This window comes from Tubulanus polymorphus, chromosome 4, assembly GCF_964204645.1.
Source record: "Tubulanus polymorphus chromosome 4, tnTubPoly1.2, whole genome shotgun sequence".
Lineage (NCBI taxonomy): Eukaryota > Metazoa > Nemertea > Palaeonemertea > Tubulaniformes > Tubulanidae > Tubulanus > Tubulanus polymorphus.
The window spans coordinates 4,813,868-4,840,102 of NC_134028.1; the positions used below are offsets into that span (position 1 = coordinate 4,813,868).

Genomic DNA, 26,235 nt, shown 5'->3' on the forward strand with positions numbered 1-26,235 from the left:
AAGGCATACGCAATTGAATCTAATCTGATCAGCCCTGCGGGTGCAATTATATACGTAGTCTACCGTCGTCAACCTGCCCTGAGAGGCCAGTTTAACTGCTGCAGTTTGAGTTCTGCAGATCACCTGCCCTGAGAGGCCAGTTCAACTGCTGCTGTTTGAGTTCTGATATCACCTACCCTGAGAGGCCACTTTCATTTTGCAGATATCAACCTGCCCTGAGAGGCCACTTTCATTCTGCACAAAATCAACCTGCCCTGAGAGGCCAGTCTAACTGCTGATGTTTGAGTTCTGATATCACCTGCCCTGAGAGGCCAGTTTCATTCTGCAGATATCACCTGCCCTGAGAGGCCAGTTCAACTGCTGCAGTTTGACTTCCGATATCAACCTGCCCTGAGAGGCCAGTTTCATTCTGCAGATATAACCTGCCCTGAGAGGCCAATTCAACTGCTGCAGTTTGACTTCTGATATCAACCTGCCCTGAGAGGCCAGTTCAACTGCTGCTGTTTGAGTTCTGATAACACCTGCCCTGAGAGGCCACTTTCATTTTGCAGATATCAACCTGCCCTGAGGCCTGTTCAACTGCTGCAGTTTGACTTCCGATATCAACCTGCCCTGAGAGGCCAGTTTCATTCTGCAGATATCACCTGCCCTGAGAGGCCAGTTTAACTGCTGCAGTTTGAGTTCTGCAGATCACCTGCCCTGAGAGGCCACTTTCATTTTGCAGGTATCAACCTGCCCTGAGAGGCCACTTTCATTCTGCAGAAATCAACCTGCCCTGAGAGGCCAGTTTAACTGCTGCTGTTTGAGTTCTGAAATCACCTGCCCTGAAGCGCCAGTTTCATTCTGCAGGTATCACCTGCCCTGAGAGGCCAGTTTAACTGCTGCAGTTTGAGTTCTGCAGATCACCTGCCCTGAGAGGCCAGTTCAACTGCTGCAGTTTGACTTCCGATATCAACCTGCCCTGAGAGGCCAGTTTCATTCTGCATAAATCAACCTGCCCCGAGAGCTGCTCCAGTTTGACTTCCAATATCAACCTGCCCTGAGAGGCCAGTTTCGTTTCGATAATACAGATTTTTCCTACATTTGACAATCAATCTAGGCTAGACCTCACGCATGTTACCAAAATGAGTTTAGAAAATGTGTCGTATGTTTTATATTGACGTAATGAGCAATTGCGGCATGCTCTCCTCATCTCTTCGTCACCACCCATTAATGTGTGAGCAAGCCGATAGCCAGTTTAATTACGATGCGATAAGGACTTTGTTATTTAACACAAGTGCATTCATATTTATTGATGCAAACAATGTATAGAAATACGTATGCAAATGTAACACAAGAAAGTGAAGTGCAAAGAAATTAGAAGAAACATATAGCACGTTAATCGTAAATTATAGATTACAAATAAAAACAGCGCCGCTTGGAATCATATAATTCAATTTTTACAAAAAACTTGTATCATCGTTATCATTAATTACCTAACATAGCAGCAAAATTCTATTCCTGAGAATAATTGTGATTTTTCTTCTTCATTAAGTTATAGATGAAATTTTTTATGATGTTTTGATAAGAAATGTTCCCACAAGGAAAGTTTTTTTTCATTTCTTTATTTCTATGAAAAATATTAGTATTTTTTAATTTGTTTCTGAAAAATATCAATTCTAATTCTATTTTCTTATATATTTCAACAAAAATTCATATTTTGATTTTAGGTAACTTTTGTTTCCCTATCGTATTGACTTTTTAACTGTTTTAGCTTAATATGATTAAAAGCATTTGTATTTCTCAATTTATTTCTATAGAATACAGCGTAGTCTTCTATTGTATGATCGAAAACTTTAGTTTGAATCTGAATATCCCGATCACCTTGCCACCATTTCAGCTCACACTATTGAATGGGTTTTCATTTTCTATTGATTCAATCGACTGGCCTCTCAGGGCAGGTTCCTGCCCTGAGAAGCCATGTGGCCTCTCAGGGCAGGTTCTGGAAAATCTGCAGAATGACTCATATGGATTTTTGTCCTTCCTACTCTGGCCAGTGAGGGTTCAATTCAATTCAATTTAATAGTGAAGTGACTCATACCGCATATAGGCGGCTCTGATTAATTAAGGGATTATTTCATATTTCGAAGTAATTAGTCGATTGATAAACGCCTGTGATGGATGACAACGATGTTGAAGGTGTGTAGAATATATTTCAAGTGAACTTTTGATCTGTTTGCTGTTTCTGAGTCGAGAGAGGAGTGATGATGGAAGGAACCGCGACCCATCCATCCATCCTCCCATTTCCAAATCCAATTTCCATTCAGCATCATATCATTGTCATCACTATTTCAGTACTGTAATTTGTTTCATAATTAAAGAGACAATGAAATTCATTGTCTCTCCTTTCATTCAGCTTCCATACGACCACAGATATTATTCTCAGTTAAATGATATGATTACTATTATTCAATTATTATCAATTGAATTTTCCATGCACACTCATTTTCTTTCTCTTCTAACACAGACGCACACGCTCCAAGAAATACTCGCGAATGGGAGTGTGCTGGAGTATTTATGTGCTGGAGTATTTATATGGGAGTGTGCTGGAGTATTTTCCTCATTCTCAATTGTTGTTATAAATTCCAGACGTGCCGAAGGTTCCGACCTCAGAACTTGCCGCTTCAAAGATTTCTGACGGCAATTCTGAGAAGTCTAAAACTGAGGAGACTAACGCTGCTGATGATGTAGACGCCAAGAAAACATCAACAGTCCTGCCGCCGAGTTCAACCACCAGACCAGGTGGAGATGCTCCTGATACAAACCTGTTAAGGTAGGCCCACTTACAAAATTACTGCATTTTAGACTAAACTCAATGGTTTTGTATTTGAAGGTTTTTGTTGCTGGATTGTCATCAGATAGAATTTTAAGCTTGTTAATTATCTCGATCGCAATAATAGTGTTTCATTAGTTATCATACGATTTTATGTTTCTCATAGTTCTCATTTTGAGTTCGAATCCAAATTACAAATTGTGTTCCAATAAATGGATTTTAGAATACCTGAATTTCCTAGTAGGCCTAAGATAGGCCTATTTCAACAATCTTTGAACAATCATGATGTAGGAATTTCCAAGTTTATCTAAGAATTTTTCAAGCCTCTCATGGCGTGCCGATGTCGAATATTGACTAAGTGTATGATTGGAACGAAAAGAGGACTCATTTCTGTATAAAATCAAAACTGATTTTTAAACAATCTGGGACTTGAATCAGGGGCTAGATTGATGTCAAAATTCTTAAAAATGTACATAGAAATGCAGGAAAATTATGTGTCAAAATACTTCAATTCCTTTCTAGCTATAAGCTATATACCTATAATAAAGGTATGTTTGTGGGACTCCAGAATCCTCATATTTTGTTACATTAAATGTGAAAAAAAATCAGATTATTGAAGATGAGTGATCAGATTGAACCCTGGGTAATATATTAATCTACAGTCAATTGAAAAAGATGACATTAGGAGAACGGAAGAATAAAGACGAGAATTGTAAACCGGACGAACCATCGAAACGCGATTGTTACAATTTCACGTACCCGAGGCGAGGCTTGGCCATTATTATAAATCAAAAAGATTTCGAAGAGAAGTTTGAGTTAGGCGTCAGAACGGGGACGGACGTCGACGCCGATAAACTCGTTAAACGATTCATCGATCTCGAATTCGAGGTCGACAAATACGATAACTTAACAAAGTCGCAAATTTTACACGTAATGAAACGCGGTAAGCAACGTCTTCTAGTAACGCAATATATCGAACAGACGGGCGCGTATCCTCCCTCAGACCTGCTGCATGTTTCATATATTATAGCCAGTTAAGATTTTGATCAGGCACCGGCGGCACTCACTAGGTGGCGTAACAATCTTGGTCATTCGTAGTGAAAATCGGGACTGGATTTCAGTAACCACTAGCGAAACCTGGTGGATCCTCACGCAATACTCGCTCGCCACAGTAGCGGCGCGGTGTTGGTTCCTCATACAATCAACTAGGACCGGACTGTGGCAGAGTCTTGTGGCTGGCAGGGTTTGAGGGAGGATGTCGGTCTGTAAGCCTGCATTAGAGATTCTAGGCTTTAATTCCGCTTCACACATATTGAAGATAGATATTTGCCTATTTTACAAACTCCTCTTGAAAAACATACACATCAAATTAACCAGTAGTGAATAGTTGAAAGCGATGTCTATCTTCAGTTTAGCTTTATACTTTTAAACGTAAACACTTTGTCGTGTGTGTGATCAATATTTTAACCTTATCAATTATTATCATATATGCAAATTATTAACGCTCTGCAGATCCAGGGGGCGCTATCTAGTTAGGCTAAATACGCTCTATTGAGAGGTGATTTCACAAGCCGCCTCGTCTTGGGAAGTGAAATGTTTGAATTCTAACACAGCCTATATGTTCTATACATTCAAACCTGAGAGGGCACTAGTTGATTAACAGTAATGATTTTAGTAATAGTATCTAAATTTATATAGCGCCTAGTTTCACTAAAACATTATTCAGCATCGCGCTATGGAGAAAGCTTTGTGGAAATTTTGTAAAAAGTTATGTCTGGAGCTGGATTTTTAGAGGCATAAATATCCTGTCTGCTCATGCCCCGGACAACAAGTCCTCTTCTGTTATGTTGATAATCACTTCCCTGTTGTAGACGCGAGCTTCCTCCTACAAATCCTTCATCATCAGCGCAGACCTCTGAACACTGCTACAATATGAATCATAAACACCGAGGCCTCGCTATAATAATATCAAATCGGGTATTTCATCCGGCGACGAGCATGACTGAACGTACCGGCACTGAGGTTGATATGGGTACGTTGTGTCGACAGTTCCGTGTTTTAGGCTTCGACGTAAAAGTCTATCAGAATATTTCGTCGAAGGAAATGGAATTTTCAATGCGTTCAGGCAAGTATCGGATGAATTTTATTTTGATTTTTTTTTTTGGCTGTCATTTAGTTTGTAATAATTCTAGAAATTAGTTTTCTATTCATTCGGTTTCGAGCATGACTGCGTTCTAAGAATTCATATCTAACTTCTGAGAATGTCTGATACTGATTGAAGGAATTGTTTAATTCATTTTTGGCACCTCTGGATCTGCAATGCATGTTCTGTACAATTAAGCGCTTGCCCCATTTGGATCAGCTGCATGGATTAGATATTATGAACTACATTCTAAATGTCCAATAAAATGCATCTGTGCCTACAATATCAGCGTCTAGTTGACAAATGAATTAGAATCTATTTTATTGGACTGATCCTGATCGGGCCTTGGCTTCATATGTTTTAATCACTAACAATCACTAACTCTTTTCATATTTGATTTATTAATATCATTTCTCAAAAGAGTTGATGCACCATAATCGTTTCTTTATTCATATCTTTTATTTAATTAATAAACAGAGCTTAATATCATACACATTTAATGCTTCGTGTTTCTTCAATTATCAGTTATTTTTCAAACAAGCTTTTTAATGGTCTATTGTAAATGATTTTAAATACTGAAATTGTGAAGGTAGGGTCCACTGTACTGAAAAGAAAGTAAATGCGTTATTGTGTTTTAGAATAAATAGATTATAAGACATTTTTTTTTGAAGCTAGAAAGATGAATTGTGTTCTTTGATTTCCAGCTGCCAAAGATGAAATACATAATAAATCGGATGCATTCGCATGTGCAATATTGAGTCACGGTGAAGAGGGGAAAGTTTATGGAACTGATGGAACTATAGAAATTGATAAATTAGTTGCACCGTTCAAGGGTGATGTGTGTAAAGCTTTAGCCGGGAAACCGAAACTATTCTTTATTCAGGTAAAATTACCGGTATATGCGTATTGTATACTCTTTCCCTTCTGTTAATACCTTACTCAATTAAGCCTACATATAAATAATACAATTGCAATATTGTTATATAAGATTTTCATTGATTTATTACCAAACTGTATTAGTGAATAAGTGCTGAATTGTTAGCAAAGCTGCCCTTGGTACTTTCATCATATTGTATAATATGTTAAAGCAAAAACGTTTGTTTCCTATAAATATTAACTGCTGTATTTAACAGTAAACTTTATACTGTAATACTGTTCACGAATCTAATACTTATGGTGTTGCTGTGTTTCAATGAATGGGCATCCAGCAGTATCCAATGATCCTTTGACCACTATGAAACTATGTAATCAATCTTCTGATTTGCAGGCTTGTCGGGGTCAACAGTTAGATCACGGTACAGAAGTCACTGATGCAGGGGAAGATGATGTCGATGCTCATGTGTTGTCCAGAATTCCAGCTGAAGCTGATTTCCTGATGGCCTACTCAGTTGTTCCAGGTTAGCACCGGGGACTGTAGGGTTTTAGGGTTTTCTCAACCGTGTATTTAGCCGCAGACTTTCTCCCACCTCGAGTGAAGTCCTTCCCATTCTCTAGTGTAATTTTCTGCATTTTGAAAAAATGTTGTCGTCATTTCTTTCCTCAGGTTACTTTTCATGGAGGAATTCAGTACGAGGCTCGTGGTTTATACAAGCCCTGTGCGCTGTTTTAGAGGAATACGGTAGTTCGTTAGACCTTCTAAAAATCATGACGCGAGTCAACCGTAAAGTCGCGTATGAATTCGAATCGAATGCTGCCCGGGAATTCATGAATCGTAAAAAACAAATCCCGAGTATTGTCTCCATGTTAACAAAGGATTTGTACTTTACACCAAAATCTTAAGAAAAGGATTTGTTCTAAATAGAAAAATTTAATTCATGAAAAGACTTTGTTCCATAGCAGAAAATGAACCTTATTTAATACTCAAGATTTTTAAATACCAATTAAACACATGATTCCTTTAGATGAATAACCAAATTACTGCATGTTTATCATTTGTGTTTCATTGCACTGAATAATAGGAAGGTTGTATACATAGATACTTAACCCTTAATTTGCCAGGATTTTTCAATCTTTCTGATTCTATCGTCACCTTCTATATTGGTGATAAAATAGTACCGGTATACTTTCGGAAGGGAATCGAATGTTATGGATTTATGATCTTCTATATTTTCCCCAGTATTTTAGGGAGTGGCAAGTAAAGGGTTAACTGGGTGATAATACGATGTGCCATTGTTTCAGTATTTTGAATTTCATGCATATCGGTGTCATAGATACCAAGACATGTCTATTATAAACCAAATGAACTGTATAGAATTGAATACTAATCTATGCATGAAATACCATAATCAAATCTGCTGTGATGATAAAGAGTGATCAGTTCTTAATCGAATAGGAATTCGTAATACATGTACACTCGGTGCTTAATAACAGAGTGAAACAGAATTTATCTCAATCATACTGTTAGTACTGTTAGGTGTGCCAAATATTGGTATGGATCAAATAGAGAACATTTGTACCGATCAAGGATTTTACTTATGGCATGTGAGGATCAGCAAGTTTCGCCTGTAGTTACTCAGTCTTGCACGTTCAATTTCAACTTCTAAATTCCGATCAAAATTGAATTTTCTCTTAAAATAAATCATTTATTTATGAAAACTACCAATCACTGAGTAGTTGATTGGTGATGAACTATGTTTGGACTACTTGTAAGGCTGAATGTTCTTCATGTCCAAGTGGCAGGGTAGCTGATGTTGCAGCTCCCAATATGGATAATGATAATGATAATGGATGATTCCTAATGATGTGAATTTGTGTGTAGGGCCTATATGTCAATACAGTCAAACTCTTGATTATCTGCCACATTGTCTTGTTGATAATCGAGGATGGAGGATCACTGAACTGAAATTCAATTGAGACAATGAACTGAATGTTTGCAATCAGGGATTCTCAGAATTTGGGTGGAAAACCGAGGAGGGTTAGTGGATAATCAAGGGTTGACTATATAAATGTATCAGGTAGTTATTGTTACTAAAATTGCATAGTAAAATGTTGTGTGTTTAGAAACTGCTTGAATTGAGAAATGACTTCCAATTCATTTGTGGTGAGGAGATCAGGCGTAAAATTGTAATTGTGATGAGGAATGTGCTTTATGTGTTGTATCAAAAATACATATGTATTTTTGGTTGCATGTTATTGTCTAATGTAAGAACACAATGATGTAACTACAGACCTACAGTGACTTCTTAAATTACTACTTAATCGGTTGAAATTACTGTTCAAACTGATTGTAAGGAATTATAACTTGTGTTCGTTGTAATGTGTAACGGTGAATAATATTTTATTTAAATGAATAAAAATTAATCAATTGAAATATTTGTTTGTTTTTTGAAAATCTTTTGGATTCATCTAGACAGTACATGTATGTTTAAATGCAGGATGAAGAAATGAGGATTAAAACTCATAAGGTGCAGGTTAAAATTCTGCATACATACTCTCTGAATGGTATCCAATTTGAGGATTTCTTTCTATGAAGCAGTTTGCCACTCTGACGTCACTGATGTTGTTGGAACCCCTCCCCTCTAGAGGAACAATATGTTTGTAGTAAACTGTCAGTATATGTATACCTGTATATGTTTTGTAGCGCTTCTGAACTTCATCGATATAGAAGGAAAATAGACACTGAGCTGCCAATGAGAGGAGTGAAAGAATTCTTGCCTGATCATTCGTGGTTGCAAAATAAACGTTTGGATAAAATAAATGAGACAAGACTTTCACTGCTGAAAGAAGAAAGAGTGGAAAGCAGGTAAATTCCGTGAACAACAATGAATCTGGGCAGTATTAAACTATGTATATTGCTCACCTGCACATCTCATCATTATTTCAGCCGTAATTTGGTGCGAGGAATTTGGATCCCTTCGAAGGATGTTGTTCGTCTTATACATGGAAAGGTAAAAGTACCTTCAAATCACGACTGTTTATGATATCGTAGAATGGGTGTATAATGATTTGTCCTATTTTGAGCAGGGAAATTTCTGGCGTTATGTTGGATATTCAGAGCATGGCGTAGACTATCTGTGCCCAGAGGAAGCTTTGTTTATGGTTGATTTGGTACGTTAAAAAATCATTGCTCTTTCAAGTGATTATTGTATTAGAAACTGATTGCCTTCATCTCAATCATCAGGGAATGTTGGAAATAGAATATGAAGGACTTCCAATGAGTTTACAAACTGCTTACACATGTCTGCTGCAGAATGTATCTTTAGCTGAATATCAAGTTTACGCTCACTTGTCCAGACTTGGATTCATAGTCATTCCTCATAGAAATCAGAAAAAGTATGTTGAAAGGAAATCGCAATGATTCAGATCATATTGGCCATTAAGATGTCAGACTTATTCATGGTTTACTTTCACTTATATCTTTTAGACTTGAAATAACTGAGTATGAGGAGAAAATAAATTTGGATCAGATTCTACAGCAAAAACATAAGAAGCCTTCAAAAAGAAAGAGATCCCGTTCACTGAATTCGGTTACTGATAATGAAGATACTCAGAAATCGAAGAAATTATCCGAAGAAAGAATTCCTACTGATTCCACTGAGACAGCAGTTCAAATAGAAAACGAATCTTTGGAATGTGAAATCAAAACCGAACCCATACTGCGTGATACCTGTGATATTGTGTCTGTACATGCGGCAGCGCAATTATCTAAAGAATGGGCGAATCGTCTTCCACATTCTAATTGGAACAATATCGAAATTCCTAATATACTAGATTATGAAGGAGATACCATACATCCTGAAATAGTTAAGGAAATATCTCATGATTCGTCCAGTTTTCCCTATTCTCGAGATTGGCTTCCAGCGGATACTTGCGGTTTCTCGTTTCCCCGAAAAATCCTAACATCATCACGAAACTGGACTGAATATAAACAGGAGTTGGTGATGAAAAGTGAAAATGATGCAGAATTGACTGAGAGCCCGGTTGGTATCCTTTGGGATGGAGATGTAACACCTCTTTTGAAACCATGGGAGGCAACATCAACCGGTAAAAATTCCTGATTCACAAAACACCCTGCATCTGTGAATTGAAATTGATAATAGATTTTCTATTTCAGCTGCTGTTCTTGAAAAGTTACAAGTTGTTAAGCGTGCTGAGGATATTCCAACATCAACTAGTGACAGGTCAGTGTTTGAATGGTTTTTGTATTGATCAGTGGAAAAGGTACACTGTGGGACTGTGCCTGAAATGGCCATACTCGGTATCACATATACTCCAGTTTTTATCTCCTTTTCAGTGTCAAGTTTTCATATGATGTTTATCCTGCAGATGAAAAGGGAAACTTTCGTAAAAGTGAACCAGGATTGCCACATTATAGAATTATTGTTCATCTGTAAGTCTCAAAACTGTTATGTACACCAATGCTTTTCTAATCGATGTTTTTATTGTTCAATTTGATTCAAAATTTCTTACATATTTTCAGAAGTGCCAATGATCCACCGAATTTATCAGTGTTGAACTGTTGCCTAAAAGACAAGGTTGATAGTATTAAACTGGTTTGGGCTGTCGTTGATTATGGAAACATCTCGTTTTACTCATATTCTGAATTTTGTCTTCCTATTGATATAATAAAATGATTTTCGATAAGATATTCTATTTGCTCATCTTATCTTTGTATTCGGTATCTAGGCCACAGAATCAGCATCAATAATAGGCTGGGATCAAACTTGGGACACTAATTACACACCCAACTTGGGCCTGGGGCCCCTGTTCTTTTATTTGGCACCAAGACCGCTCGAACAAAGGTAATCAGACCGGATTCGACCCATGACACCTTCGTTGTCCTCTAATTGCATCCGATTGTTTTGGGAAGCCAGCATCAGTTGGATGGGTTCGAACCTGGGACCTCCGCTATCCAATATATTTAATATTCAGCCTCAGGACCACTCGGTATCAGTAATAATAATCTCTAAAAGACTCATTTATTATGATTGATATAATTGTTTATTATAAAATCGTATAATATAAATTAACTTAATGGTACAATAAAGAATTTTATTGAATTTGTTGATAATTTCTTTAGAACCCTAGGTGGCAGCACAGTACGGTTACCTAGCGGGAATTCTGTGAACTAATGCAATACTGCGGTCTTTCGCTCATTGTCATTCTTTAATGTTTTGTCCTGTAAATTTAATAAATTAGGATAAGACATGCAATAAATTATTGTCTTATCCTATATATAAATGTTATATATGGCGCAATAAATTTAAGTTCAAGTTCAAGTTCAGGGTAGTTTAGATTTTACATCATTCTTCTCTCTAACTATATCCCTTTATATTTTTCATGGTGAAAAAATGTAATTAATTTCATTATTGACTGGAATTTAAGGTCAATCGACAGTGAACGAGCCTACAGTATTAGATTAGTTCTCAGAAATCCCGCTAGGTGACCGTATGGTGCTGCCACCAAATTCTCCGGCTACATCAACAAATATTTATTTTTCTCGTTAGATAATTTTTGTGTTGAAAGATTTAAAAAAAATAAACATATCGCATCGTAAATTTGTCCTTGAAGAAGTCAATTGTCACTGGTTCAGCTTAAAATCCACATTCAACTCCTCGAATATCAAATGGGTTCAAACCTGGGCTTTGGCCTTGGGCATCCTCGCTGAGACCACCAGAAAACAAACTAAATCATTTTCATTCATAAATATTTGTTTATTTCTCAATGCATTAAAATTCACTTTTTTGCAACAATGTACATAATTCATTAAACATCTACAGATGTTAGTGGCTATATTTCATGTAACGAACTCAATTCAAACGCAACACGAACATTTGTTTTCATTATGAGACAAAAAACAAATAAGACACTATTTTCGATTTATAGGAATACGATAAGCGAGTCGCCTTAATCATAAATACTTTCGCACACATGTTAGAACAGGTATAATTTATCAACAAGCAAAAATCCCTTTCAATGAAGCAGACTTTTTTAAAATAACTGTCAGTACCGGTAGAACAAAAATCACTTCTAACCAAGGCTGTTCTATTCAGCCAGCTGATGACATCCAGTGACTCGTGGATTTGTTAAAAAAGAAAACAATTTGCGATACAATATAGACATCATAGATATCTGAATAATTAGCGAATATTCTAAATTCACAGAATGTATAACAACTTTATTGAGAACTTGTCTCAACTAATGACTCGCACTATATGGTACTGGTACCTTGGTACTACTGGTATCAGGTCCACTCTCAGCAGGTACCTCATCTCTCAATAGATTCGTGATTTCAAGAGATTTTTTACAATAGAGGAAGCACATAGTACAGGAAACTCTGTTCGGTCTGTTGTGCATAGACCAAAGAAAAACTCGGCAAAAACTATTATTACAAGACCAGAAACATTTAAACAAACCACATACCAATAATTCATTCTTCACCAAACACTTATTTTAGAATCCTTGAAAGTAAAACTCAATCGCTGTCCGGATTTCTACATCGTGATCGAGTTACAGCTACCATAGGTGGCGCTTCTATACAGCAGAACAGAACCATCCATACTTAGAGAAATAATGAAATATAGAGGGCTCTTTCTATCACAATTATATACGTACATAAATATATCCTATGAACGCGTAGTGTTTGTATATCAGTTCACACACGCACATGACACACAGCGCCCCCTAGCTCAGTAAATTACGTATTTCTTTATGAATGTGGCAAAGATATTCGACATAGGAAGCAGTTCCGCTCGCTCCTCGGTCCTCAACGAGGAAATGTTGAAACCACGGCTCCAGTTTATCCCTCTGTCGTATTACCGTCAACTGAAATAAACAGAACTCGATGTCAAGTTAAATGAACCATTTTTGAAATCAGAGAACTCATGAAGAGTTAGATAAATCGAACTTATGAAGAAGAGCTCATAAAAGAACTCATTTTCTCATGAAGAGTTAACACTTGAGGGAACTCATGAAGAGTTAACACTCAAGAACTCATGAAGATTTATAGAAAACAAACTCATGAAGAACTCGGTGAACTGCTAGAGTAGTATTTAGAGAACTCATGTGGTGTATAACTGAAGAGAACTCACCTTCATGCATCTATTCCTCTCTGTACGAATTCTATTTACAATTTGTCGTATTTTCTGTGATAACGGAGAATCAAGCTCCAACAATATACTCTACAAAATATAACAGTGTAACGACGTCAATAAACGACTAGTTTTTCAAATCCAGGACTCGACGATTCTATACGCACCTTATCTATATCGATCTGTGCCAGTGACTGGACACCGAAAACATCGTGAACCCAATCAGGACTGATATTGTGTCCGATCCATAGAAACATTGATATACCATTCTCTGTGAAAATATTACGGTACATAGAAACATTTGTATTCTAAAATACCATCAAATATCTATAAATTCTCGATCAGATTTCAATTTGTACCTAATAGATATGCACCGTCTTCTTGGAGACGTTCAACAGAACAGCGCACGGCAACAGGCATTTCATTTGTATTCATATCCAATGAATGCTACAAAATAACCAGAACATTACATTAAACTGAGTCCGACTTCAGGCTCTGTTGGCTGCTCATTCTTGCCATTGACAATAGGAGACACTTACCAACGGAATGAGACGAGGATAGAAGAAAACAGCTGAAGCACTGACGTCCATTGAGTTCACTAAGTGCATTAAATAACTACGATCATCTGTAGAAATATCAGCAGCTGAAATGGATTAAAAACACTATCAGAATCATTCCAGCAATCGCTATATGAGTGATAACAGTGCTCGATGGGTCGTATCGATAGGATTGATTCAGACATTTGACAGGTAAAAATTGCGAGTTCTCAAGGAATTAAATATACGGTACAATTACTGGAATAGTCCAATTATTTGCACATCCAACTTCAAACAATATTCTTTCTCAGAATGTATGCCACTGAACCAGTAATTGACTAGTGTAGTGAGTAGAAATGAGCGGACAGCTACTTTTCAAGCTTTCATAGATATAACATGCTCATATTCTACTGCTCTCTCACTACAGGAGATTTTGTGTAATCTGTGCTCTGTTAAATACATTTTATGCTTATGAATTGTAGCACGCGTATGAAGCAGTGCCGGTACATCGCTATCAGCAGAGGGTAATAAGAGATTGATTGAAAATGCAACATTATAACATATTTCTAAATCTATACTGCAGCAGCCTGAGGTAGACCCTTAATCCTAGGAGGGAGGTAGGTCCCTTCTCATTCTGATCCAAGAATTAGGAAAGGAGGTTTCATTTCATATATCAACATCAAATGATTTAATGACTCAAAACATTTAAATTTTTGATTCCATTAAATAATCACCAATTTTTCATTTAATCAAAAGATAAAGACTTCAAAGAACCTTTGACTGCACAAAAACCCGATTTCCTTCACCAAAGAAAAAAGTCTGAAGCACAACATGCCTCGTTTCTCATTCCCTTTGAACATGACACATCAAATGAGTTTTAAACAAACCACCAGAAAAATGCATGAGATTCAGTACAAAAAATACAGAGCAATAATCAATTTCAATGATAACGCAGACACAGCTCATGCTAAATGCTATAAATAAACTGAGATCAGCTTAGAATTATTGAAACTATTTCAGATACTACAGGGGGCGCAGTAGAGACATATCATTCATAGCTACCTTCAGGTTTCAACGGAGTAAATGTCTGCACAATATTGTCTGAAAGCAAGTTCACAAACAACTGGTGTCATTCAAAATATGACACTCGCAAAAAGATCGATCAGGTTTTTCGTAATCTAGTAACCGAATTCTTTTCATGCTTCCAAACAACCGAATTTGGAATGAATGAATTCAGAAAATGCATATTTAGAAATCAGTGCAGCGTAGTAAGAAAATCTGCATCGTTATTCATGCAAGCTATCAGAGTTAGTTGAAACGACAAATACTTACTGCCCTGCAAACCATCGCTTTTGATAATACAGTTCGTATATAGTGGTAAGAGTTTCATACATTCAGGTAGAATGAGCTGACCGGCAGACGACGGACTCGCGCAGTTCTTACGATAACAACCGAGTATCTGAGCGCATTCATTCATTATGTGTTCGCGTATTGCTTTAGGAGGCTGATTCAGAACATTTCGAATTGCTGTCAAATGGATAACATCAATAAGTAAATATGAAAATTGACAATTCCCCAATGGCATACAGCTGGGAGGGGTTGATCAAATATCATATATATTCTTCAAGATCGAACCCAACCCTCACTGGATACCATAATAAGAAACAACGAAACTATTTGAAGTGACACTTGCCTTGTTTAGCCATATAGTTTACAACAGCATCAAGTTCCACATTTCTAAATACATCAGCCATCATCGTACAGCAGTTCAGAGCAAGATTGTGAATACGTAATCTTCGCTGACCGGATATACTCGTAAACAACACCGCCACCTATTGACGAATTCAACAATTATATTCACTGTATCTATCATAGCCATATAAAGACATACAAGGATGACTGACCTGTATAAAAGCACCATCTGATTCATTAAGCTTGTCATCGTGTTTGATTTCAATAGTGACAGCTTTATCACAGTCAACTGACGCTAGTTCTACATCAGTTGTATTCGACATGTAAAAACTACCCATGAAATCGGTCGGTCGGATTCCTAGAAAAAGATGAATACAGCAATTAACAGGCTACTGTGGCAAGTGAGGATACAGCAAGATATCCTAATATACACAGTCGTACTAGGTTAAGTCGTCAACATTCATCCCTATTTTTGAGTTCCAATTTGTATTTCTAATTCAATTTACAAAGTGTAAGTCATCACTTGGATAAGTTGTTAAAATATTGATTGTCCCAACTATGATGACTTAAGTGAGTTTTACTGCATGATCAATCGATGCTAGAATCAGATCAAATTCTAAGTTATTGTTCCTAATGAACAATGATGAATTAAGCAAGATTTACGAGATGGTTTGTTATACACTTTATCGATATCTTCCTGGGGCCAGTTACGCAGTCCTTAGATTTATGACCGGTCTAAAAGCAACTTAGTTCTATAGCCAATCTAACAACTACTAATCTTGGACTTAAGTCACAATTGTACAACCGGGCCCCCTACAAAGCACCGAAAAGATCTATTCTACTGAATAATTATTTTTTACCTGTACTAGTGCGAACTCTCATAATAGCATCAAATGCAATCGGTCTCATCACATTATGTCTTAAATCCGACAGGAATCGTTCACCGTCGATATCCGCCTGGAAGTACGTATATTTATACACCTGTCCGCCGGTTAATTTACACAGCTCCGACACGGTAGCGACATCTATATACGCATTCGGAAACAAGAACAGATCGACCGAACAGCCGGCGGTTACGCAATCCTGTCCGAGTTTAGAGTAGAAATTGCTGCTCGGTGATAGAATAGTCTGAAATAAATCAATATAAAATTATCAGCAACACGACAGAAACATAGACTCAAAGACCACAACCGGGAGTTTGATCATCAGGAAACAGATCCATAGTTCTCCCGTTATTAATTGACTTGAGAGTTAAAGCATTGGAATGAATTTTCCTTTACTCTGTAGCATCAAACTAAACCTACTATCGTGGAACTTGGTCCAGAACTGTGGAAATGAGTCCTGATACAAGAATCTAGACTAATCTTTTTTTCTCGTTTTGAATCATCAGTAAACAACAACAAATACTTTCTACCTGATATAGATGAGTGACCCCGGCGAGAGGTGCTACCATTTAACAGTTTATATTTACCGGGTGAGATACATGCAATTTAGCATCTATTCAAATACATTGATTTATTCTAGTCTTCTATTTCAGGACATGCTGTTACACATAAATGAGGGAACACCACAATTAAGGGGAGGGGAAGCTACATGTAAGGAAACCCTGCACCAACATCGATTCCTCAATTCTAATTTCTGATTGCTAAATTTTAAAGAATAAATTTTTCTTTCGGGAGGCTACAAAAATAGAATTGAATGATTGCCGTTGACCCCGGGCATGCAGTTATATATACCCCCACTATAGAGGCCACGCCTTCAGAGCCAGCGTGACCTAGTTTACTGACAATTCCCTCAGTGGCAGGTGACAACATAGGCTGAAAAAATATCCATCAGAAAACCTAGTGTAATAATAATAGAAAACAAAGTGGCGACGAAATAAACAAAATCAACACAAAACTTCTGCAGACGTAAAATCAAAATAATTTTTACACACAATGAAATCATAACATGCCACAAAAACAAGGAATAACGCACACAATTCACAAATAAAACTGTATCAATTTCTACCTTTTCTTTGTCGCTTCCGAGTAATTTTCGATCGTCACGATTTTTCAGTTTTCCGGGAGCTTCCGCGATCGGTAAAGAAGTGTGGAAGATATAGAGTTTGCCGGTACAATCCGCTGATTTCAGCGCATCGAGACCAGCCTGTACTACCGGACCAAGTATCGTCTCGGTCTCACGAGACTCCTGGAACAAATACGGAATCTGCTCCAATAAACTGAAAAATAATAATATAACATCACTGATCAATCAATCAAATTTAAAATCAATCATAGAAGGGTTTAGTGGAAGAGCAAACAATTGATGGCAGAATAATCAAAGGTCCCACCCAATTCAACAGTTCTTTAACGTGAACCACAGTTAAATCAATTTATTTCCAATGTTTTAATTAACCTGGGAATGGGAGTCGAATATTGATGAAGAACTGTTGGAACAAGGTTTCAATAATTTTCGCGTAAAACGGATTTTTTAAATTCACTAATTACCTGTCAATAACTAACTCTGATTCGGATAATTTCACCAGAAATCCATCGACTAAAGGAACGAACATATCCTGTACGTCGGATACAACTAACATCTGAGGTTGAGCCAAACATCCTTTTACATTATAGAAATGAATCACGTTGCTATACGTAGCGAATCCAACACGAATCTCTGATTCCTCCATTCCAGCTTCCCTACAATACACAATATATACATTCATCAAATAATCTTCAATCAAAACATATAGGATTAGATAATCATCCACCCCTGATGAAGATTCAATAATAGTTCCTTATGTATAGAATGTACTAAAATTATCTACGTTATCAATCAATCTAAATAAATTGTTTCTTTCTGCCGAATATTTAACATAGTTACAGAGAAAATGAATACTGTATTATTTGTTTGCCAAATAGTTGATATTTTGAGGAGGAATAAGACTCTTAAGTAGAAACTAATTCCAAATCATGAAGGCAGCTAGATATTAGCCTGATTTCTAACAGGTATAGGTTGAGAACTTACTTGGGCAGGTTGACGAGAATGTCATTTTTTAAACGTTGACACATGAGATGAACGAGACCACATTTCACAGCATGATACGACACATCAATCATGAAGATAAACGCCGGCGGTTTCGGGAATTGATTATTCTGTAATAAAACAAGCGCTCATTCAGTTCTTGAATCCTTAACTCTGATATTTCCCTGACCCTTTACCAAAAATTCCTGGATTAAACAACAAGATAGGAGGGGTTTCTTATCAAGAGGTTCCATGTGCCACTCATCACCAGCAAGAACAAGAAGTACCAAAAATTCAAATCCTGACCTAATCCTGACCCACGACCAAAATTCCCTCACCAAATTTTAAGATATTCTCAGTGGAGGCTGTTTCTTATTAAGAGGATCCTTGTGCCACTTGTCACCAGCACGAACAACAAGACACCAAAAATTTAAATTCACTGACTTCTCAAGAAGAGTCAGAATTCTCTGATCTCTAGGAACCCGGGAGACTGTTAAGATTAGAATAGTGACTTTTAGTGACTACCTACCCTGCAATATTCTTTAGTGGCGACAAATTCATAAGATCCCAAACACAGCTCCGGTCTATCATATTTATCTACGCGGCAACCGGTGTGATCTAAATGAGCGAAGTATTCCGATGGCACTGAAAATAACCGTAAACATCAATCATTGATTCATTATGTGCAAGATATTTAAAATAGCTCATAAGATTTTTGATAGTGGGATTTTATTCAATTTCATTTTAAATATAACAGAGAAAAGAATTTTACCTTCACTCGAACAAAGACAGAAACAACATTGAAATCTTCGTCCCCCGTCGATGAACTGCATTTGCGGATTCATGTAAGCTTTACACCTATTACACCTCACCGGACCGAGCTGTCCCAAATCCACCAGGGGTAGAGGGTTCTATAAACACACGATTTTCACATTCAAATCATCACTCTTCACAATTTAGAGCAGAAAAAAATGATAGCGATACACACCTCTTTTTCGCTGAGTCGAGCAAATGGATTTATAGTCAGTGATATCGGTATATGACACTGTTTTATGATATCCTGAGTGCACGGTATATTATACATTGTGGAGCGGATAAACTTCGGGTTGGCATTTCCTGAAATACATTGTTATATTACGATATTACTCACTTGAGTCTGATGAACAATCAAAAGTTCATTTATCAGTTTCAAGATTTGGATAATTCTTATCATCCCGTAGACACATTTAAGCCGAGAACTCGCAGAATAATTAAATTTCAATATCACAAGTTGTTGGATTGCTCTTTTTACGTTGAGAATACATCATTATCCGCCAATAAACCGAGTCCTCGGGGTCCAGTTTTGCGGAACAAACTTTGAACTACCAGCACTAGACTCCTCAAGTAGATCGCAATAATTACCTTGATCTTCAGTATAGAACTCAGTAGTGACTAGAGGAGGAACCAATCCTCTTGAACCAGTTTGAAATAATCCTGAACGATTTCGTTTATCGTCTTCTATTACTTGAATCTTTCAAAACGAATTAAACACAGTTCAGTTAAACACTTCTTTATATCAGTTTTAAGTCACCATCGATGACAGCAGTTTAATTACTCACCGGACTAGGCATTTGATCGGGATCAAGTCTACGTGGTTGAGATGGAGCTGCTAGAGGCCTCTGAGCTTGAGGATAAGATGGATGAGCTCCAAACTGACCAGGAGCCGAGTGAACTGGACTACCAGACATACTACCTGGCCCACCAGCAAAACCAGATTGAGGAGGCATTCCTGGTTGCGGTGGACCCATTCCCATACCAGGCTGTGGCGGCATTCCTTGCTGTGGAGGCATTCCTGGTTGAGGTGGCATTCCCGGCTGTGGAGGCATACCAGGTTGAGGTGGCATTCCCCGCTGCGGAGGCATTCCTGGTTGAGGTGGCATTCCCGGCTGTGGAGGCATACCAGGTTGTGGTGGCATACCATGCTGTTGTGGGGGCATACCAGGTTGTGAAGGCATTGCCATTGGTGGTGTTGGTCTAAGTCCCATGTGTGATGGTGGTCCAGCCCCGGATGAAGGAGGGAATCCACTTGGTCCACTAGGTGGCCCTGGTGGTCCAGATCCATACATTGATGTTGGTGGACCAGTTGGTGGCATCGCTTGAGAAGGGTTTCCTTGTGGTGGACCTCTGAAAGGTGCACCTTGCTGGCCATGCATTGAATTTGGAGGACCCTGCATTGAATTTGGGGGTCCATGAACTGAAGTTGGAGGACCCTGCATTGAATTTGGGGGTCCATGAATTGAAGTTGGAGGTCCATGAATTGAAGTTGGAGGACCCTGCATTGAATTTGGCGGTCCATGAATTGAAGTTGGAGGTCCATGAATTGAAGTTGGAGGACCCTGCATTGAATTTGGCGGTCCATGCATTGAAGTTGGAGGACCCTGCATTGAATTTGGCGGTCCATGCATTGAAGTTGGAGGTCCATGAATTGAAGTTGGAGGACCCTGCATTGAATTTGGCGGTCGGTACATTGGTTGCCCTGGAGTTGGACCCTGTCCTTGCATGGGAGGCCCTGGAGGTGGACCCTGTCCTTGCATAGGAGGCCCAGGGGGTCTTTGGAATCCAGGTCCAGAATTAGGAGCATTCATAGGAGGAAATCCTGGCCTTGAAAGAGGTGCAGACATTGGAGGTAAATTCGGCCTCTGTGGTGGTGCACCCTGTAAATAAACGTTAATTACTTGATACTGCCAGAAATTGGACAAATCAAATTTCATTTACTTCTATGAATAACTCACCATAGGAGGTCTCGGAGCTCCTCCATCCAGATTGAGAGAACCCATTTGATTGGTTAACTGATTTGATGCAGGTGGCCGCATGCCTGGAGGTCCAGGCGGAGGTCCTCTTGTCGGCGAAGGGCCACCCATCATTGTATTTGGCGGTGCCCCAAATGGAGCCTGTTGTCTGAATTGATCTCCTTGTGGTCCTGGAAATGACCCGTTTTGCATGTTCGGCGGCGGGGGTCTGAATTGTTGAGGTGGCATTCCGGGTTTAAATCCTGGACCTAAACAAATCATCAATTAAAATTCACATCAATCAAGATCCACAAGAAGTTTCAATGGCTATCACCATTCTTAATTCACTTACCTTGCATATGCGGTGGCTGTTGTCCAGGACCGTTAAACGTATTAGGTCCGCCAGGGGGACGTTGACCCATCATCGGGCCCGGTCCCCCGTGACCAGGATTCATATATGGATTCATCAAAGTCTAATGAACTGAAATGAGATTTTAAGTCAAATTCATTTTCAAACGATTTAAAATTGAAAAACAAAGGAACGACTACTTCGCCCGCAGCAGGTATTGCAAGGACAATGCAAAAGTTAACTAAGAAAACAAACGAAACAAAAGAAGAAGCTGTCATTTCTAAACATAACATAGGCATAAAACAAATATTGATTGTTGAATGATCCTGATTGCAAAACCAGGAAGTGAAAATACCGGCGGGTAGCAGTTTTTAGGCTTCAGGCGTCGATTTCAAGGCGTTTAACAAATTCACGTTCACTTATTTTAAATTCTCTGAATTAACGAGTTAACCATCGAATATAGAATGCGTTATTTACCTTTAAAATCCTCTAAATCTCTCCAAATATTCGAATATTTCTTGATTTTTTGCCACGTCCGATTTGACAAGTGTCGAGTTGACGCATGCGCAGCACGTGCCACGTCGACAGGGCGCGGTGTATTGTGGGTAAAATACAATATGGCCGCGCCCATGGACCGGAAGTGTCGGTGACTGTGGAATTCCCGGAATCTGTCATATGAGGTTTTCGACACTTCTGGCGTCGCAAGCAACCCAATATCATACAATGCTAATCAAATATAGTAGGCAGCTGAACTGATGAATACTGTTACTGCGATCAATTAAGAAAATACATACTTAAAAGACCAACAATAAAATTGATAAATTATAAACCTATGTTGTTCGAGTGGCGTAACCGTAAAGTGTAGAAAAATTATTTTTATAAAGACGCCTAGTGCGCACTATTTCGTGCTCAAGTTTGTGTATTAGTTATGATGGTCTGAGCTGGCACATATCAGGTGTGTGGGACCTTTACTTTCAGATGTCATAATTCTGCAGAGTGATAACTATAGCTGTTATGTTTTTTGACGTGTCAAAATGATGTAAACAAAACTGGGAAAACAGCAGATTGCGGGTGCTGTGGCGGCCCGGTGACGGTGTATCCGGTAATAACCCCATGTAACTGATTGATAACGCACAATATGAGCAGTTTATATTACAGCAGGGTGAGATCTGTTGATCTGGAATGTTATTCAGCACTCGTCGCTGTAAGAAGAGAATGTATGCTGCAGGAATTGCTGTGTTAACGATCTGTCTTTTACTGACGTTTCGTAATTTTGTCGCCGAGAATCTGAAAAGCGATGATCACGACAGGAACCTAGCGTTCGGAGCCGGTTCGATTAGAACTGAGCAACTCGTGGCGAACGTCGCTAATTTAACGAACATGTCAGTCCGCTCTGATATCCCTATAATAGTGTGGTGGACTCCGCGTTTGTATCTACGCCCGGATTTAGATCTGACGGAATGTAAGAACGGACACGCGTGTTATCTATCGGCTAATCGTAAACACATGTCGAATCCGATGACTAGAGGGTTAATATTTTACGGTACAGATATCGAGCCCGGCGACCTGCCCTCCCCACGGGTACCTCATCGCGAGTGGGCTCTATTCCACGAGGAATCTCCGATGAATATCCAACTCCTTCAACACTGTCGATTCTTCCGACTGTTCAACCATACGGCGACTTTCAAACGCGAATCGGACTTTCCTCTGACGACTCAGAGTATAATCAACCTAGCGTACCTCGTCGAGCGTAAACCGGTTTCAATCGCGGAGAAAAACTCGTACCGTAAACGTGGTTACGCTCCTGTGTTATACGTTCAGTCTCATTGTAATGTCGCGTCCTATCGGGATATTTACGTGAAGGAATTGATGAAACATTTAGAGGTTGATTCTTACGGAAGTTGTCTGAATAATAAACAGTTTGAATCGACGGATTTAGATGACGCGGTCGAGAGTATGAACGCTCCGAAGTTTCTAGATCTGATCTCGAGGTATAAATTCCACCTGGCTTTCGAGAATGCTCTCTGCGACGATTACATGACCGAGAAACTGTTCCGAGTGATTCACGTCGGGTCGGTCCCGGTTTACCGCGGCTCCCCGCGTGCCCCGGACTGGATGCCCGATAATAAAACTATAATCATGGTCGATAATTTTACGACTCCTTTAGAATTAGCGAATTATATCAAATATTTAGACGCAAACGATGACGAATACGAATCTTATCTGAATTATCGTAAACCGAAAGGAATCACGAATCAATTTCTTCGCCAACAGATTCACGACCGCGAATGGGGTTGTAATGATTTATACATGCCGAATTTCATCGAAGCGTTCGAGTGTCACGTGTGCGAGAAAATATCGGAGCGTTACAAACACGAAACGGCGCGTCGATCGGATCCGAGTCTCGAACCGTTGCCTCCGAAGATCGCTCACGTTGATCAGATGAGGTGCCCTGTTCCTCATAAACCATTCGGGATTCTAGATGACAATAAAAACAATGACAGGTAAAGAGAAGAGCAGGGTTTGAGGGGAAAGAGGATGGTTAGAATAGAGATATTGGGGGGTTACAGTTAATTAACAAAATTTAGTGTACAATGAAACTGGTTTTGATGATTTACTTAAGAATTCAAAATACAAATTGGGATTAGAATTACGGGTATGTGAAGAGGTGACGAAGTCCTACAATAGAATTTCAATCGGATAAATTTTATTGGAATGAAACCGCAATGTAGTTGGTAGTTGGTAGTTGACTAACAGCCATCAGGTGGAATGACCAGTAACAAAGCATATAAACTCACAGAACGATTAGTTTATGTGTCTGAACAGAAGATATAAACAGAACTAGTAATAAAAACAAAGTATATCTGTAGGGTCAACGTCGCTTCAGTACTGTGATGACTTATCCAGGTAATAAGCGAGTTTGGACTGACATGTATAGTTTAGGGACTTTGAATCTTGAAAGTAGGAATTCTAAGATCGTAATCACGTATCTTGTTATTTAGCCATTGACATCTTTTGTATATTTCAGGAACGAAATAGATTGGAAGGAAGATTTCTGGTCCGGAATGGACCGAGCTAAAGCTGTTGATCGTATGTTAAAAGATGGCGTATCAGGTAGTGATACATTCATGAAATATTGGGACGACGTCGTACGAGAAATAAACCGAGATTGACAACATTTTAATTGATAGATGAAAATATTATATTTTGATATTATTTATTATAATGAATGATAGGATGAATGTTTGTTGGTTGTACCACCGCATTGAAGTACAGTAGACTCTACTCAAGTCGGACCTTTTAGGACCGCCAACAGACTGATGGTTTATCGAAGTTAATGTTATCCATTCCATTTTAACCCTTTCAGTGCTGACTTATTAATACCCTAAAGTGCTGGAGATAATTTGAAAAATTCTTTAAAATTCCACGCTAGTGTGTTGAATAACGGGAATACCACCATAGTGCGTCTATACCTGGCGCGGTATATCGTTATTCACTAATATTTTACTATGTTTGACAGGTGCTGCCATCTTTCAAGAGAGATAATTAGTAATTACTAATTAAATCAATACACCGCAGTGCAGTGTACTAGCAAAATCCATCACCGATTCGTACACCGCACTGCGGTGTAGACGCACTGAAAGGGTTAACAGTCACAAAACTATTTCAACCAACACCCGAGTTATCTTCTGAAATCATCAGATTAGACTTGAGTGCAGTCTGCTGTATGTTTTATTCAAATCTTTAGGGGGGAGACATTTTTATCTCTGATGTACAATCCATTATTTTCCTAGATCTGTAAAGTTGATGTGTTAAGGTATATTTATTTATTTATCTCAGGCGTTTATAAATAGTGAACTGATTTGTTTTTAGTAAATATTGCTCCTTCCTAAGATCTACCCATCGTTTCAGTTGAAAAGCAATCAATTGTAAACATTAAATCAAAGTGAGAAATGAGATTAAAGTTAAAAGTGAATATGAGCTCGTTCTATCCTGGGGTTGTTTTGATTGATCTACGTATGAAATGTTAACTGAAACAGGTTCAAGTCTGCAATTCTCAATCTATGATATTGTGATGATATAGTCATTTGATACTTAAGTCTTTAAATGCCATGGTTTCAGTCAGTATTATACATATATAAAGATAATAAAGACTATTAACTGTTGATAAAAATTAGTATTTGATTGAATCAAAGGCTTTTGTTTTTACGCCTCTTTCTGGTTTGGTGTTTTGGCGCTTATACAAGGAATCCTTATCCATCGTCCCGATCGAAATGAAAAATGCGATAATTGCGACTTTATCTCCATCGCTTGCAATGACGCGTCTTTGACTGCAGTATATGGTACTAGTCTCCGCACTGACCACATAAACTTCCAAACTATGCCAGTCACTATCGTTCAATGTGATCTACTGGTTAACTAATAAGGCGACACTTTTGATCCATATTTGTTTTTATGGAAAGATTTTATTCATTTTTATTGAAAGACTTTTTAATTTTTTTTATATAAAGGAACTTCTTCGAGAGAACTCCGTGATAACATCTTCGAAACATTCATCTACGTAATATGTACATGATTCAGAATGGATTTCTAAAGTATTTTTCGGAGTTTTCGTCGGAAAACACGAGAATTTTCTATCGTTTTTCTGTATGATCGTGTAAGTGAAAGTGTCGTCGGTCGTTTCCTTCGAAAAATTAATAGACATCATCGTTGTTAGAAACGGGGAAGAGTTTCACATGTCGATGTCGGAAACAAACACTTCTTATCGATTCCACGTAAAAACTCATGCATGCTTTATTAGTACACCATCAACTCGAGTTGACAATTTAGCAAACAACACAAGTTGCAGAGAATAAAAATGGCACACACACACAACATCGACTGTTTCGTAGGGGACGC

The 26,235-nt window shown here is 38.3% G+C and overlaps 3 protein-coding genes across 4 annotated transcripts; 2 read left to right on the forward strand and 1 right to left on the reverse strand.

Moving 5' to 3' along the window:
* Positions 1–2,063: 2,063 nt before the first annotated feature.
* LOC141903427 (tRNA-splicing endonuclease subunit Sen54-like) lies at positions 2,064–10,528 on the forward strand. Its single transcript, XM_074791541.1, has 10 exons — positions 2,064–2,178; positions 2,629–2,812; positions 8,536–8,697; positions 8,779–8,842; positions 8,919–9,002; positions 9,076–9,227; positions 9,319–9,938; positions 10,009–10,075; positions 10,189–10,284; positions 10,375–10,528. Exons 1-10 carry the CDS (start codon positions 2,157–2,159, stop codon positions 10,526–10,528), a joined length of 1,605 nt encoding a protein of 534 aa, XP_074647642.1. The 5' UTR covers positions 2,064–2,156.
* A 1,059-nt stretch (positions 10,529–11,587) lies between these two features.
* On the reverse strand, positions 11,588–21,904 carry LOC141903193 (protein transport protein Sec24C-like). Of its 2 annotated transcripts, XM_074791236.1 has the most exons (21): positions 21,814–21,904; positions 21,340–21,468; positions 20,991–21,256; positions 19,818–20,912; positions 19,621–19,729; positions 19,208–19,335; positions 18,992–19,130; positions 18,749–18,864; positions 18,223–18,350; positions 17,703–17,894; positions 17,224–17,434; positions 16,074–16,341; positions 15,426–15,571; positions 15,215–15,353; positions 14,854–15,048; positions 14,584–14,622; positions 13,525–13,628; positions 13,345–13,432; positions 13,153–13,256; positions 12,986–13,075; positions 11,588–12,719 (listed from the first exon to the last, which is right to left on the reverse strand). In XM_074791236.1, the coding sequence occupies exons 2-21, from the start codon at positions 21,452–21,454 to the stop codon at positions 12,579–12,581; spliced, it is 3,813 nt and encodes a 1,270-aa protein (XP_074647337.1). In that variant the 5' UTR covers positions 21,455–21,468; positions 21,814–21,904; the 3' UTR covers positions 11,588–12,578. The 2 variants fall into 2 exon arrangements, with proteins under 2 accessions (XP_074647337.1, XP_074647338.1); XM_074791237.1 differs by lacking the exon at positions 14,584–14,622.
* Positions 21,905–22,340: 436 nt separating this feature from the next.
* On the forward strand, positions 22,341–25,474 carry LOC141903528 (GDP-fucose protein O-fucosyltransferase 4-like). The gene is made up of 2 exons (XM_074791658.1): positions 22,341–23,840; positions 24,365–25,474. Exons 1-2 carry the CDS (start codon positions 22,519–22,521, stop codon positions 24,507–24,509), a joined length of 1,467 nt encoding a protein of 488 aa, XP_074647759.1. The 5' UTR covers positions 22,341–22,518; the 3' UTR covers positions 24,510–25,474.
* The last annotated feature ends 761 nt before the right edge of the window (positions 25,475–26,235 follow it).

Excerpts from the sequence above, each read along its gene's own strand:
- LOC141903528 (XM_074791658.1), top strand. The coding sequence starts at position 22,519 with ATGTTATTCAGCACTCGTCGCTGTAAGAAGAGAATGTATGCTGCAGGA. Across the intron at positions 23,841-24,364 it reads GACAATAAAAACAATGACAG|GAACGAAATAGATTGGAAGG; the intron begins GTAAAGAGAAGA and ends TGTATATTTCAG.
- LOC141903193 (XM_074791236.1), bottom strand. The coding sequence starts at position 21,454 with ATGAATCCATATATGAATCCTGGTCACGGGGGACCGGGCCCGATGATG. Across the intron at positions 19,336-19,620 it reads GTTCTATACTGAAGATCAAG|GAAATGCCAACCCGAAGTTT; the intron begins GTAATTATTGCG and ends AATGTATTTCAG. Across the intron at positions 13,257-13,344 it reads AGACGGTGCATATCTATTAG|AGAATGGTATATCAATGTTT; the intron begins GTACAAATTGAA and ends ATATTTTCACAG.
- LOC141903427 (XM_074791541.1), top strand. The coding sequence starts at position 2,157 with ATGGATGACAACGATGTTGAAG. Across the intron at positions 9,003-9,075 it reads CTTTGTTTATGGTTGATTTG|GGAATGTTGGAAATAGAATA; the intron begins GTACGTTAAAAA and ends CTCAATCATCAG. Across the intron at positions 9,228-9,318 it reads CCTCATAGAAATCAGAAAAA|ACTTGAAATAACTGAGTATG; the intron begins GTATGTTGAAAG and ends TATATCTTTTAG.